Source organism: Salmo salar, chromosome ssa12 (genome assembly GCF_905237065.1).
Source record: "Salmo salar chromosome ssa12, Ssal_v3.1, whole genome shotgun sequence".
Taxonomy (NCBI): Eukaryota; Metazoa; Chordata; class Actinopteri; order Salmoniformes; family Salmonidae; genus Salmo; species Salmo salar.
Genome location: NC_059453.1, coordinates 54144215 through 54159315, shown reverse-complemented (window position 1 = coordinate 54159315; position 15101 = coordinate 54144215). Strand labels below are relative to the sequence as shown.

Genomic DNA, 15101 nt, shown 5'->3' with positions numbered 1-15101 from the left:
GTTCACATTGCAAAAACATTGATTGGTTGGAGGACGGCCCCCAGAAGTGGTCATAATTACCATGTATGTCTTTGAAGAGGGTAAGGCCTACGAGCGTCCTAGTTTTTGTATTTAAATCAACTATCCTATGTCAATTCAAGTTTTTTTATTTCGTTTTTTTAGCCCATAGATATTGTTGTAATTTTTTTGTCACTCAAATATCACATGAATACACATTACAAATGGCAAAATGTATACAATTGCAAGGACATTTTCTTTAAAACTGCTACAGTTTCTTTGAACCCCATAACAAAATGTGTAGAATTCCAGGAAATCAACTTTAAACCTGCAAAATTCTCTCCACCATCAAGAGGGGTGTGAACAGTTGGTGTCATGAACAGTACTTGTGCCCATAGAAATAGACGTGCGTCATCTCTCAGGGTTATCAGGATCTGTTTTTCATCTGCCTCCTGAGGGATGCTGCTGCCTTCCTCTCTATGGTTTGATGATTAATTGGTAATTAAACAGTGGCCAGAACAGTGATAACTAAAATAACTACAATAAGGTCCCTTTCATAATAAAGGTGATGATGGTGGCTATATTTCTCCATGAAATGATTGCATACAGAAAATATTGGACATTTGGAAGGCATCTGCTGTAACAGGAATAAAACTATAAATGGAATGCTAGTCAAGACCATAGATGTGTTCGAATACCCATACTAACATACTATATACTTAATTATATACTACATACTATTAGTTCATTTTTATATACTGTAAATTAACGGTATCCATTCAGTTGAGCGTACTAGCGCTTCGCCTGTCTACTGGAAGTTGATGCTGTTGCTATGCTACCACTAGCTTGGTAGCATAACAAATTACTTGCTAGGCATCTTACGACTTCATTAACAATGTCCATTGAGAACGCATAATGACTATACCACTTAGCTAAGAATGATGTGAATAATCAAGTCAATAAATGTTGGGTAGTTAATTAGATAGCATATAGTTAATATACTGGCAAGTTCAATCTATTAGTAGCTAAATAACATTAGATAGCTAGCTAACATACCGGTACATACTGCTGTAATGATATGTTATGCGGTTCGTAAGGATAGCGTAGCTAACAAATTGTCAGCCAACATAACGTGTAACATAACTCATTTGAAAAGTCCTTACTTTATTACATTGCTCAACATTTTCTTAACATTTGTCATAATTGGTTAAAGCAATACATTTGTATCCGCTCTCGTCGGACTTCGGCTGCATTTTTTCCACCATTTTCCTCAAATCAAATCCAGGCCCATTTTCTGAATAATTGCATTATGGGGCCTAAAAGCACGGAAGTAGTGTCCACTGCTTGTCCAGTAAGCATACTACATACTCAATTTACGTCACAAATAGTACGGTTAGTATGAGTATTCAAACACAACTCATGACTTTCTCTGTCATACCTTAGCAGGTGGCAAGCATCCTTAGTTGAGAGAGCGAGAATCTTACACTGCCTCTGTGTGGTCATATTGTGTAATTACATGAGAGGTGACAGGGTCCATATCTGCCTTCAAATGCATACAATTCAATATGATACACATGAGGAAACCATTATAAACAAGTATTGATTAATTTCCCTGCGACAGACCAGCGTCCTGTCCTGGGGGTGTACTTGTACATCAAGCTGCATAATGCTACGGAAACAGGAGATAGGCTTACTACTTATTAAATTAAATTAAACTCATACTTACAGTGTTATTTTGAGCATTTGTTATTGTTCTTGAACCCTATCGAAACTACAATTATCAGTACTTCCCAGATGGAAAATCTGGCTCATATATTGGGACAATATGAGCTACTTTAGTAATCTTTCATGTAAAAGGGGGAAATCCTAGACATTGTCTTAAGTTATGATACCAACATCTTCAACCTCTCCAGGTTTGATGTTTTAACATTAACAACAACAGCTTGAGACACATTGAGAGTTGAGTCATTACAAAGATGGAGAATACCCAGCTAGCATATTTGGTTCCTTGGAAGTTCTGGGAATGTATGTTTTTGCTTTACAATTAGTTTTTTAAACGTTCTGAGAACAGAAGAGAACATTTTGCCTGTTCTGGGAGTGTTCATTTTTAGGTTGCAGGCAATTTCTGAGAGTTTTTTACTATGGTTCCCTGAACGTTTTCCTGGGAGGTTTTCTTAACGTTGAAGGTATTTAAATATCGTTCTGAGAAAAATGTTAAATAAGACTGCTAGCTTAGGTTAACTGTTTTGAATTCCAAGCACAGATAGGAAACATGGTAATGGATTTGCAAATACGTTTCTTTTTTATATTGTGGCACGGCATCAGTGAGATTCAAATCTATGATCTTCTGTTCTCTATCCATGGAATTAGTCCACCAGGATGGAGCTAGCATGCCATGTTTCTAACTCATACACAGCTGTTCATTTTAGTCAAACAGACCCCCTTTCAAAGGAAACAAGCACTTAATGGGCACAGCCAACACACATTAAAGAGGAATGGAAACACTTTAGGAAGTAAATCTAAGCAAAGAGATGTTTTCAATCCACTAATACTAAACGTGTGCATTTAACATAAAAACATCTCTATATTTACTATTTTGATCGTCAACAAGGTTTATTTGACCTTGGTCAGCGCCATTTTAAATTGCCATAGTAACGACTGACGCCAGTGCGTCACTGGCAGGAATCCGCAAATTGTCTGTGGTATTGAGTATAAGCGGGTAGAGTGAATGGAAGAGAGTGAGGTTAGGTGCGGACAACGAAGAAGGCTAAAACAAGTAGTAATTCTAACATGAACAGTATAGCTGTTCTAACATGAACAGTACAGTACAGGCTGTATGAATTGGCTCCAAAAAAAATCCCTCGGTAAACTACCCAAGGACTTGAAAGCTGCATCATATGCATTTCTCCGTGTCTTTGCCATGATGAGGGTGACAAAATGACTACAGTAATCAGAATGATGGGAAGTTTGAGAGCGCTCGATTTAATCTAAACAGTAAACAAAAAAGTTTTTGACCTTAACCCGTTGGGCAATTTCATTGGTCTAATGAAAGCTTCATGCCGCCAAAAAACTGAGCACGTCACAGAATGTGTTTTTTTGGAAGAAAAAAATTTGAAAGCGGGAAAAATCCATATATTAGCCGCGTCATTGTTTAAGCCGCGAGGTTCAAAGCCTGGGAAAAAAGTTGCGGCTTATAGTCCGGAATTTACGGTATATGCAGTGATTCTTGAATATACCTATAGCCTAATAGTTGCCTTAATATTTTTCTACCAGCAGGAAAGAACAGTTAGTTAGTACAGCATGCCAAACGGACCCCTGGGTGCCAGAGTGTTCCTGTGCTGCGGTGGAGAAGAGGTCCACCGAGACCATCACTAAAGAGCTCGGGGCCAGCTAGATTGTGCTCACGACCACCAGTATACAACCGGGTCCTGCCCCTATACGCCTCAGATGGAGCTGACGGAGAGTGAGATCAACGAAGACCATAAAAGATCACTTTTGGGGGAGCGGGCTGGTGTTTCCGAAAATGGAGAAGGAGCAGGCCATTCAACAGCGAATTCAAAGATACACCCATCCATAAAGGGAATCGGAGTGGAATTGTTTTTCCACCGATATTTTTTGTTGTTGACCCGTTTCAACCTTGTCCCGGTCCTGCTGTTTCGACTCTCTCTCTCTGACATTTGCTCCTGAGGTGTTGAGCTGTTGCACCCTCTATAACCACTGTGGTTATTATTTTTATATAAAAAGGGCTTTTGTAAAATACATTTGATTGATTGATTGTTTGCTGTGCTGAATGCTGTGTATTGACTAACTGTCTGAGTGATAGGACATTTGTATAGTATCTGTAACATATTTCGGGGTGTATTTAATCTGCATCTTAACTTCTTAAAGTGGCAATCAGCAGTAGAAACAATAACAATAAGTGCCTCCTTGCTCCTCTTTTGGTAAAAAGCTGAGGGATGGAGACATGTAACCACTCTCAAATTCATAGACAGCGCTACAGATGCAAGGACTGACCATCCATGATATCACAATTGTAATCTTGTTTCTATGATCTGTTTCCACTACCATGTACACAGTTCGCTTTGGATAAAGGCGTCTGCTAAATGGCATATGTCATTAAAGTCTACTTTGATGAACAGCCAAAAAGCACATGAAATCTGATATTTTATGCCACATTCCAAGTCTGATACAAATCTGATTCCTGGCCATGTGACTTACATCTGAACGGTCAAATCTGATTTATTTGTCTTCAAGAAGTGTTTTTTTGGCATATCTTTTTTGGCATATCTTTATTTGGCATATCTTGTTGCTCACTAGCTACTGTGTTCACAGTTTGACAAGAACATGTGGTAGCTTAATAGCTTGTTAATTGTTTACAAATAAACGAGTCAACGTGCTAGAAAGCTAAATGGCTAGTTGAATGCAAAGCTAAATGGCTAGTTGAATGCTGTGGCTAGCCAAACATTATTTGTTTTGTATCAGCAAATGACTGTCTGAACAGACACATCTGATTTGGTCAATGGTAACTTTCTGTTTGTACAGTCAGTAGTCCAAAACTGATATGAAAAACAAAACTGATTTGAGCATTAAGGCATGCAGTGTGTACAAGCCTTAAGCGCTTTTCACACCTTGATTATACAATATTTGCCAATTATTCTTGAAAAAATGATTCAAGCACTATCAAGTTGGTTGTTGATCATTGCTCGACAGCCATTTTCAAGTCTTGCCGATGTTGTCTTGGTAAGCAACTCTAGTGTATATTTGGCCTTGTGTTTTAGGTAATTGTCCTGCTGAAAGATGAATTTGTCTCCCAGTGTCTCTTGGAAAGCAGACTGAAATAAGTTTCCCTACAGGATGTTGCCTGTGCTAAGCTCTATTCCATTTCTTTATATCCCCCAAAGATCTCCCTAGTCCTTGCTGATGACAAGCATACCCATAACATGATGCTGCCACCACCATGCTTGTTGTGTTGGATTTGCCCCCAAATATAACGCTTTGTATTCAGGACAAAAAGTTAATTTCTTAGCCACATTTTTTGCATTATTACTTTTGTGCCTTATTGGAAACAGGATGCATGTTTTGGAATATTTTTCTTCTGTACAGGCTTCCTTCTTTTCACTGTAATTTATGTTAGAAGTAACTACAATGTTGTTGATCCATCCTCAGTTATCTCCTATCACAGCCATTAAACGCTGTAACTGTTTTAAAATCACCATTGGCCTCATGGTGGGATTTTGAGCGGTTTCCTTCCTCTCTGGCAAACGAGTTAGGAAGGGCGCCTGTATCTTTGTAGTGACTGGGATGTATTGATACACCATCCAAAGTGTAATTAATAACTGCACCATACTCAAAGGGATATTCAATGTCTGCTTTTTTTTTACCCATCTACCAACACGTGCCCTTCTTTGCGAACCATTGGAAAATCTCCCTGGTGTTTGTGGATGAATCTGTGCTTGAAATTCACTGCTCGACTGAGGGACATTACATATAATTGTGTGCGTGGGGTACAGCGATGGGGTAGTCGTTTAAATATAATGTTAAACACTATTATTGCACAGAGAGTGAGTCTATATATATATATATATATATTTTTTTTATCACTTAGCAGACACTCTTATCCAGAGAAACTAGGGTTAAGTGCCTTGCTGCTCAAGGGCACATTGGCAGATTTTTCACCTAGTCAGCTCGGCGATTCAAAACAGCGACCTTATAGTTAGTGACCCAAGCTCTTAACCGCTAGGCTAACTGCCACCCCGCAAGTATGATGTGACTTTTTAAGAACTTATTTAGGCGTGCCATAACAAAAGGCTTGAATACTTATTGACTCAAGACATTGCAGCTTTTCCACAAAATTCAAGGGTGTGAATACTTTCTGAAGGCACTGTATGTTGTTATAACAAATATTATTAATCTAACTCAAATCACCTTTTCATGAATAAGAAAAGGACTGAAAGTGTTACCTTGTGCCCCAGTCTCCCCTATCTAACTCTCCATCTATCTCTCCATCTTTCTCTTTCTACTTCGATCTATCCAACTCTAAAAATGGAATTTAGGTTATTCTGTCTCTACCAGGGTGTCTGTGACTTTGACCTACGTCCATAAAATGCCAATCAGGATTGCTGTTTGCGTTGCATGGAACACCATCATTAAATAATCCAGTTGTGGTGGAAAATTAGATCGCTGTTGGAGTGTGGAGATCTCTCTAACGTAAATAAATCATCTGTAGGCCTGTAATAAATACATTCTATAGAAAGACATAAGAAAAAGTCTATTCAATAAAAACGGCTCTTTTGAACAATATATTTTCCTAACATCTCCTGTCCACTGGACATTGTGTTTTTTTTTGTTTGTTTAGGCCTGCTTTCTGCCACTTTTGTGGGAAATATGGCCAAGATGAATTGCCTTGCTTTGATTGAACTGAACTAGGCTTTTGCTCTGAATACAGGGCTTGAGTTCCTTGTCTCGCCCATCTAGGCCACCAGAGGGCGGATGTGGTCTCTTGAATGTGCAGGGCATGAGTGAATATTGGGGCCAGACAGACGCTCAAAACTTCTACATCAGGACCAGCCGGTGGACGGATTTTTGGATACGCTTCTGAAACTATTTGTGAATACATTTAGGCTTTTATGGAGTGATCCCTTATAAACAAGCTCAACACTTTCAGAATATTTACGTACTTTGCTCTGAGCGTTCTATCAAGGTAAAATGACTCCGCTTTTTGCTTTGTTCGTACTTTTCCTAGGGGCTGCGGAGCCCCGACATGTCGGCTCTGGTTACACGGCGCTGAGGACCCAAGACAGGGACGGGTCAGCACGTGTATTAACCACGGGGAACGGAGAGTCAGACTCTGGGGTGAATCTGAATCAGATTGGAGGAGGATATATCGAATCTCTGTTGCAGGAACCAGACGCAAACCCAAAGAGAATCCCCCGGGGCGTCAAGGATGGGAGCTCGAGAAAACGGGACCAGCAGTCTCCCCACAGCTACCAACACCCCAGACCGTATGACCCGGACGGCTACTTTACCACGCCCAAGAATGCACACCTGGCCAACAGCACCCCAGACAGAGATTCCAAGGGGTCGGTGCTGCTACACAACCCACTCTACCCGGTAACTGACAGCTCCTACCGGGCTTACGCAGTGATGCTGCTGGCCCTCATCCTATTCGCCATGGGCATCATCGGTAACCTCGCGCTCATGTGTATCGTTTGGCACAACTATTACCTGAAGAGCGCGTGGAACTGCATCCTGGCCAGCCTTGCGTTCTGGGACTTCCTCGTGCTCTTTTTCTGCATGCCGGTGGTCGTCTTCAACGAGCTCACCAAGAGACGGTTGCTAGGCGACCTGTCATGTCGGATTGTGCCTTACATGGAGGTAAAAAGTTCACATTGAACGTCCACGTACGTGTGCGTTCACAAGCGCAAAAAGATGCAACTGTTGCGTCATGCGCAGGTGCCCGTATTTCTGCATGGGATCTAGCTCTCCTCGTTCTCCCATTATTGAACAGTACGGCTAGGCCAGTCATACACACAAGTTTTCATACTTTTGTACAATTACAAATGATTATACCTAGCTACACATATAGGAACGGGGTGGTCATATGCCTAGTGATAGGTAGCAAAGATATAAATAAAGAGTCCATGAAGAGATACAAATAACTCTTATTGTAAAATGTCTTATCTTTTTATTTATATATATATGGGTGTTAGGCTACTATTCAAATATTTTTGAGTATGAATACTCCCTGTGTTAGTGCAATGGGGCATCTGCCATCAGGGTTGAAATAGTGCACTTGCAGGGTTGATGGTGCTAGCCCAGCACTGGCTGTTCTACTTGTCTGGGTATTTATATAATTCAAACACAAACTATACTTAATCACTATAATGTGTGTGTTTTATAGTTGTAGTTGCACTATGTGCACCACTGCCCGTGAATATAGCTGTCCTCAGAACGCCCCAGTCTGCCAGACCACTCTGTGTTACGGTAGTTAGCCCATTGTTATGCTAACAAGTGCCCCACGTTAATAGTCTGGCGGGGTGTGCTTAACTAATTGAGGTTGTTAGGAACTCAATCGAGGAGGGGATCTGGGTCAGACAGGACGCTCTAATGTTAGTCTATATGCTCTTTTTAACCAAGCTTAGGACATTTGCATATTCCTGGGGCGTCTATTCGGGGCAGTAGTGCTTCACCCAGTTTTTTCTTTGGCGGGTTGGAGAAGCCTCAGAATCAGCATCAAGACCTGCCAAATGAACATCTTGTATTGAAACCAGTGTCACTCCATCTATCTCATTCACTCTCCCTCTCTCCTTTCCACTGTCCTCTTCTCTCCTCTCCTTCTTTTCCCTCACCCCTCTCTCCCATCTTCACTTTCTCTGCCTGTTTCGCCTCCCTCCCTACATCTCTCCCCCCTCTTCTTACTTATTTCTCCCTCTCTCCTTCTCCTACCCCTCTCCTTCTAGGTGACCTCCCTGGGAGTAGCCACATTCAGCCTGTGTGCGTTGACCATCGACCGGTTCCACGCAGCGACCAGCCCCCAGCCCCAGGCCCCGCGGGTGGAGCCCTGCCAGTCCATCCTGGCCAAGCTGTCTGTGGTCTGGATCGGCTCCATGGTCCTGGCTGCTCCAGAGCTGCTGCTATGGCAGCTCACCCAGGAGGTCTCCGTCCAGCCAGGGGGCTTCGTGGTGGACCTGTGTGTCCGGAGGCCCTCCCTCAGCCTGCCTGAGTCTGTCTACTCGCTGGTGCTGACCTACCACGAGGCCCGCATGTGGTGGTGCTTCGGCTGCTACTTCTGCCTGCCGCTCCTCTTCACCCTCGCCTGCCAGCTGGTGACGAAGCACGTTGTCGCTGAAGAGGCACGGAGGAAACAGGGGGCAACCACGGTAGTAGGAGGTAAAAGAGTACGCCCTTCCTCCTCCTCCACCTCCTCTTCATCGTCATCCTCCTCCGCTCCTAAGAAGCAGCAGCAGCTGAAGAGGGAGCGTAGGTTGAGTTCCACGGTCGTGGCGTTGGCCATCGTTTACGCCGCGTGTAACCTCCCCGAGAATGTCTGTAACATCGCCCTGGCCTACATCGCCAACCCCGTCTCCACGACAACTGAGGCCCTGCTGGCTCTGATTGGCCAGTTCCTGTTGTTTGTCCGTTGCTCGGTGACACCGGTGTTGTTCCTGTGTCTGTGTCGGTCACTGGGCCAGGCCTTCATGGACTGTTGTTGTTGCTGCTGTGAGGAGTGTCTACCAGACGGAGCCTCTTCCTCATTGTCTTCCTCCACTACCGCCACAGCGGCCTCCACCTCCCTCTCCTCTCCATCATCACTCTCTCCGTCCTCCACCAAGGAGGAGAAGCTGACGATTGTGTCTGGGACCACACCAGCCATCTTCTACGACAAGGCCAAAGACAGCTCCTCTCTCATGGTCATCGGAACACCCTGCTGAGGTCCTCTCCCTGACTAGCCAGGAGTCACTTCATTGAAGCACAAAGTGACCAAGCCCCCCTTAGACCTTTAGCTCTCTTACCCCAACCTCTCTCGGCTCACGGTGGCTGTGCTGGGCATTGAACTGAATGAAGATAAAGGATCTCTATGATGCTGGGTCTTTAGAGAGTGACTTACTTGACCTTCATTTTACCAAGAAGACCATTGAGATGAAAGGTAGACTCAGCACTGTTGACATCATCATGCATAGGGGGCGACTTCCTTCTTAAAGACAACTTTCTATGAGTTTAAGGTCATTGGTTTTGAGAGAATTATGGTTATGACTACTTGATGAACTCTTGGCTTAGGGCTTTGGTTGTCTTCAATCCCTCCCAGCCGTGAGATAAGTTATGAAGATAACTTAACCATTATGACACGAGACAACATATCAATTGTAGTGGTGGAGCTGAAAGCTAGAAGAGAGCTGAATCAACTGCCATAAACGTTTCTCGACTTTTTTAAACTAGTTTCTATACTCTCTTATAATAAAAAGAACACCAACAAAGACGTTCCATTATCCTTACAAAAAAAAGAAAACAATTATCTTAGCTGTGAATAATGGTCTGGATTCTTGGTGTATTTTTTTTTAACTTCCTGAGTTTTTATTAGTAGAGATTAACAACAGAAAGAGCCATTGAGGGATCCTCTGACTGTGTCTGTGGGGTACATGTTCCCTCTCTAACCTCCTTCTAACCCCCTGCTCCCCATCTCACAGTGATCTACAAGGGAAGGAATGTGGTAGAATGGTACCCGTCAAACGCCAGTCATAACACCCACTACTGCTGGTGACAGACTGTTTACACGTGGTGTAAATATTCATTGACCTTGTCATTAGCTAAGTAACTAACAACCAGTACAGTGTAGTCGTCTAGGATCTCTCCAGAGCAATGTGACAGTGGGCGCAAATCAACGGTCTGGTGTGTTAGGAATTGTTCCAGTATTGTTTGTTGTGTTGCTCCGGGTCTTCTCATCGTTTTGCCCATCAAAAACCATGCTGCTGAGCATCTTCTGCAGAGCTACGAACATTGCTCAGGGCCCATATCCACCAAGCGTCTCGGTGTAGGAATGCTGATCTAGGATCAGTTTTGCCTTTTGTATCAAACTTGAATATTATTATATGGACATATCCTTCATCAGCACGCCTACTCTGAGACGCTTTGTTGATACCGTGCCCAGATTTTACACCACGTCTATTCTACAGATAAACACTATTATTATGATTATTCAAAGTGATTAATTTAACCACTAGTCCACACAATGGCTCCTGTGTCAATATGTTGATATACTGTAAGTCGAGATAGAACCTAACCAATCCCTATCAAAATGGTGAATCTGTGTAGAGTACAATCTGACTGATACAATGCTGATATCTATTGTGGTCTGCTGTCATGTGACACAATACTGGCATTTCGACCTGCTCAGATTGCAGGACCCAATGAACAATATTTTAGTGTACATGTTTCAGTGTATTTCAGTGTACATGTGTACAATCTGGAAAACTTTCACTCCTCAAAAAGAGAGCAGTCAAATCATATGAATGTAGTTAAAAATGATCAATAAATCCAGAGTCTTTCTTTGGAATTAGTATATATTCTCTTATATTGTGAATTTACTGCAATTATGTCTGATTTGAATCTAACATAGTTTATCCGAGGTAGTATTTAGTAGCGGGTGTTTTGTATGTTTTTTATTCAGTGCTCAATAAATAGTGAGACAGTGTCTGTGGTCTTGTTTTTACTGGCAAATAAATCATGGCTGAGGGAAAGCATGCATCTATCAGAGCATGAACAAGTCACTCAATTTAAAGAGACCACCACGTCTGCCCACACACACACACACACACACATACATGCACGAACACACATGCACACACACGGACGCATACACACACAAGTACACACACACACATTCTCTGTCACAGACACATATACTCATCCATCATCCCTCTCACACACACACTAACAGCAGAGAGGACATTGACAGTGAGGATCCTTCGGCTGGTCGACCCTGTCTTATGTGTTGCTTCTCGGCTCCCTGAGCTGAAATATTTGTCCTCCCACTTAGTTCTGCCTGGGCCTGAGAGAGGGGGGGGGGACTCTCATAAGGAGAGCATTGTTCCTCAGCCCTCTCCCCAGTCCCAGTCCCCTCACTGCATATCAATGTCCAGCCACCGGGGGAGTTGCCAAGCTACCGTCACATTGAAGACCCCTCGCAGTCACCAAACAGAACCAAGAGAGGGAGACGAGAGGAGAGAGGGAAGAATGAGGGATAAAGGGGGCACTAGGCGACCAAAACAACCCGCGCTTTCCCAAACCCTTCAGTTCCCCTGTGGTTCCCATGACGACGGATGAGGGGCCTTTTTTGGTCTGGTCTCTTGTTTGTTCGGGCCAGACCTTCCGTTTTTTGCTGCGGCATGAAATTCTCCTCTGTCTACCAAGCCACCATTGAGTGTCTGAGGCTGCATAATGGGAAGTTTCATTAAAATGAGAGGCCTTATCGCTCTCTCAGACTGCTTACTTTTCTCATCAGACAAGGTTTTCAAACCTGATCTGCATCCGAGATGAAGCGAGGTGGGGCTGAAGTGACTCTTGAAGTAGGCTAAGGTGACAAAGCGCAGCAATGAAAGCCAGGAAGAGGAGGGCACAGTTGACAGAACTTATTGAAACTGTGACCCACATAACGCGGTTGGAGTGTTTTGGTGACTCACCAAGTGAACAGGTTCTAGCCAGTTAGGAACCAGTCTGGGTGAGAAACAGCTTGGGAAGCACTTGAGTTGACAACACTATGGAGATGGTTTCTCCTAGCTCTACAATAGGTCAGAGTAGAGAATCCACCATGAAGCTTTCGTCTAATCAGTGCTTTCACATTAGCAAGGGAATGAAAGAAGAGCATGGTTTCAGTGCAGACTTCTGAAAAGGGACTGGTCTAATGGGACAGGACAGGTGAAAGCAGTATGGTGGGGTGCCAACTGTGAATGTACATTCACCTGTCCAGCTCGTTCTGGTCAGTGCAGATTAAGGAAAGGAGATTAGGAGAGGGAAACGCTTTTTGACCATTGAGAGGCAGCCAGTGTCTAAAATGTGCCGTCTGTGTTTAGAAAAGCCACAGATCCCCCACTGTATCGCAGTAAAGCTCCTTCTCGGCTGTGAAGGGAAAGCTTGTGATTGAGACAAGTTCGGTGACACAAGCTGCCTATGAAATTAAAGAGGGATCTTTGTTGGGGCACACAAGCAAATCTTACTCATAGTTATATACAGATGCACATGTCCATTCATTCACAGTCGTACACATATGCGAATGAATGCATTTTGGGAATTTATGTCCATTTATTCATTGACGGTGAGAGAAAGGATGGGAGAAAATAGAGAAGAGCGAGAAAAATATGTGTGTGGGTGTGTGTTCTCAGCCTCCCCATGTGTGTACTGACAGAGTTAAGGCCCTCTGTTTGTCTTGTTCCCTTCTTGCTCAGCAGGCTCTGATCACACCACAATATACACGTTGTCACGGCTACTGCCTAGCAGCCAGCTCTGGAACATTGGAGAATGCAAACAGAACCGGTTTTTGGGGGTCCGGCGCTCCGCAGGCCCATAGGCTAGAACCCTGCAGAGAACCCTGGGCCCAGTTCCCAGAGAGGGCAGAGGTTCTGGACCTCTCAGTCTACATGTCTCTTTTGTCAGCAGAACACAGAACCGGCTCAGTCCACTCTGTCACTGTCCTGTGATTGTCACTGCTGGGGGTGGAACCGGACCGGAGTCGGGACAGCGGGGGGGGCTGGGGGGACGACGACGACTATGTGAGTGACTGGGGTTGTTTTTCAATCAGGACTGGTACCAGAGACAGACCACCACAGGACACTTCCTCTGTGAGGGTGTTTGGCTTTGGTTTTAAAGGAACATGGGAAACATAAATAAGCTCTAAAGACATCACATCACTTTTCTATCCCAGTTTAAACAGTGCTTTCATTGGCTTTATTTACTGGTTCACAGCTTTACATAGTCAGGCAGGCCCCGGAAAACCAACATCTATTGAAAGACAGTCCAACTAGCAGGTCTTTTGAGATAAGACTGTTGTAGATGAAATGGTGAACGTTCTGTACAAGTGACTTGTTTTCTTTGCTAAATGCGAGGCGTCTCATCAGCACCCATCTGTGTCGGACATTTGTAATCTGGTTGTCCCTTGTTTCCACTGCCAAACAGGCTGGACCCATCAACACTACTTAATGAGTTTAACTCTTTCCCGAGTTACACTGAGTCTATTATGCATGTGAATATGAGAGAGGGAGAGAGAAAGAGAGAGGGAGACAAAAAAAAACAAGTTCAAGGATGAGAAGAGAAAGGTCCACCCATATTATTACTTTTCCCAAGCCGCTCTGATTCAGAGAGTTTGGGTTAAATGCGGAAGACAGATTTCAGTTGAATGCAGTTGCGCAACTGACTAGGTATCCCCTTTCCCTCCCCCAGAAAGACACCCCTTTCCATCTGCAACCTGATCCTATAGCGCCTCTTGTTGGGTCTACTTGGGAATTACGTCTATTATGCAGTGAAATAACTGTTTTCGTCTGTGCAACACATAATGATCTGGACAAATAAAGAAGTGTTCTCATCTGTGTTGAACTGTACTTACCATGGAAAAATTCATTCCAACAATGAAACTCCAGATTCATTTGTAGACAGTCCCCACTCCAAAAATAGTGACCAATAGTTTCATTATGTAGCAAACATACAGTACCGGTCAAAGGTTTGGACACACTGACTCATTCAAGGGTTTTTCTTTATTTTGACTATTTTCTACATTGTAGAATAATAGTAAAGACATCAAAACTATGAAATAACACATATCAAATCATGTGGTAACCAAAAAAGTGTTAAACAAATCAAAATATATTTTATATTTGAGATTCTTCAAAGTAGCCACCCTTTGCCTTGATGACAGCTTTCCACACTTTTGGCATTCTCTCAACCAGCTTCATGAGGTAGTCACCTAGAATGCATTTCAATTAACAGGTGTGCCATGTTAAAAGTTAATTTGTGGAATTACTTCCAAATCAGTTGTGTTGTGACAAGGTATGGGTGGTATATAGAAGATAGCCCTATTTGGTAAAAGACCAAGTCCATATCATGGCAAGAACAGCTCAAATAAGCAAAGAGAAATGACAGTCCATCATTACTTTAAGACATGAAGGCCAGTCAATACTGAAAATGTCAAGAATGTTGAAAGTTTCTTCAAGTGCAGTCGCAAAAACCATCAAGCGCTATGATGAAACTGGCTCTCATGAGGACCACCACAGGAAAGAAAGACCCAGAGTTACCTCTGCTGCAGTGGATAAGTTCATTAAAAAGTTACCAGCCTCAGAAAATGCAGCCCAAATGAATGCTTCACAGAGTTCAAGTAACAGACACATCTCAACATCAACTGTTCAGAGGAGACTGCGTGAATCAGGCCTTCTCGCTTAGTGGGAGTGTCATTTGTTTTTCAACAGGACAATGACCCAAAACACACCTCCGGGCTGTGTAAGGGCTATTTGACCAAGAAGGAGAGTGATGGAGAGCTGCATCAGATGACCTGGCCTCCACAATCACCCGACCTCAACCCAATTGAGATGGTTTTGGATGAGTTGGACCACAGAGTGAAGGAA

The 15101-nt window shown here is 43.2% G+C and overlaps 1 protein-coding gene across 2 annotated transcripts; it reads left to right on the top strand.

Annotated features, from left to right (window-relative positions):
* Window positions 1–5848: 5848 nt before the first annotated feature.
* LOC106565107 (G-protein coupled receptor 37-like 1) lies at window positions 5849–11185 on the top strand. 2 transcript variants are annotated; one of them, XM_014131846.2, is made up of 2 exons: window positions 5849–7107; window positions 8457–11185. In XM_014131846.2, the coding sequence occupies exons 1-2, from the start codon at window positions 6703–6705 to the stop codon at window positions 9426–9428; spliced, it is 1377 nt and encodes a 458-aa protein (XP_013987321.1). In that variant the 5' UTR covers window positions 5849–6702; the 3' UTR covers window positions 9429–11185. The 2 variants fall into 2 exon arrangements, with proteins under 2 accessions (XP_013987321.1, XP_013987319.1); XM_014131844.2 differs by having other exon boundaries at window positions 5866–7371.
* The last annotated feature ends 3916 nt before the right edge of the window (window positions 11186–15101 follow it).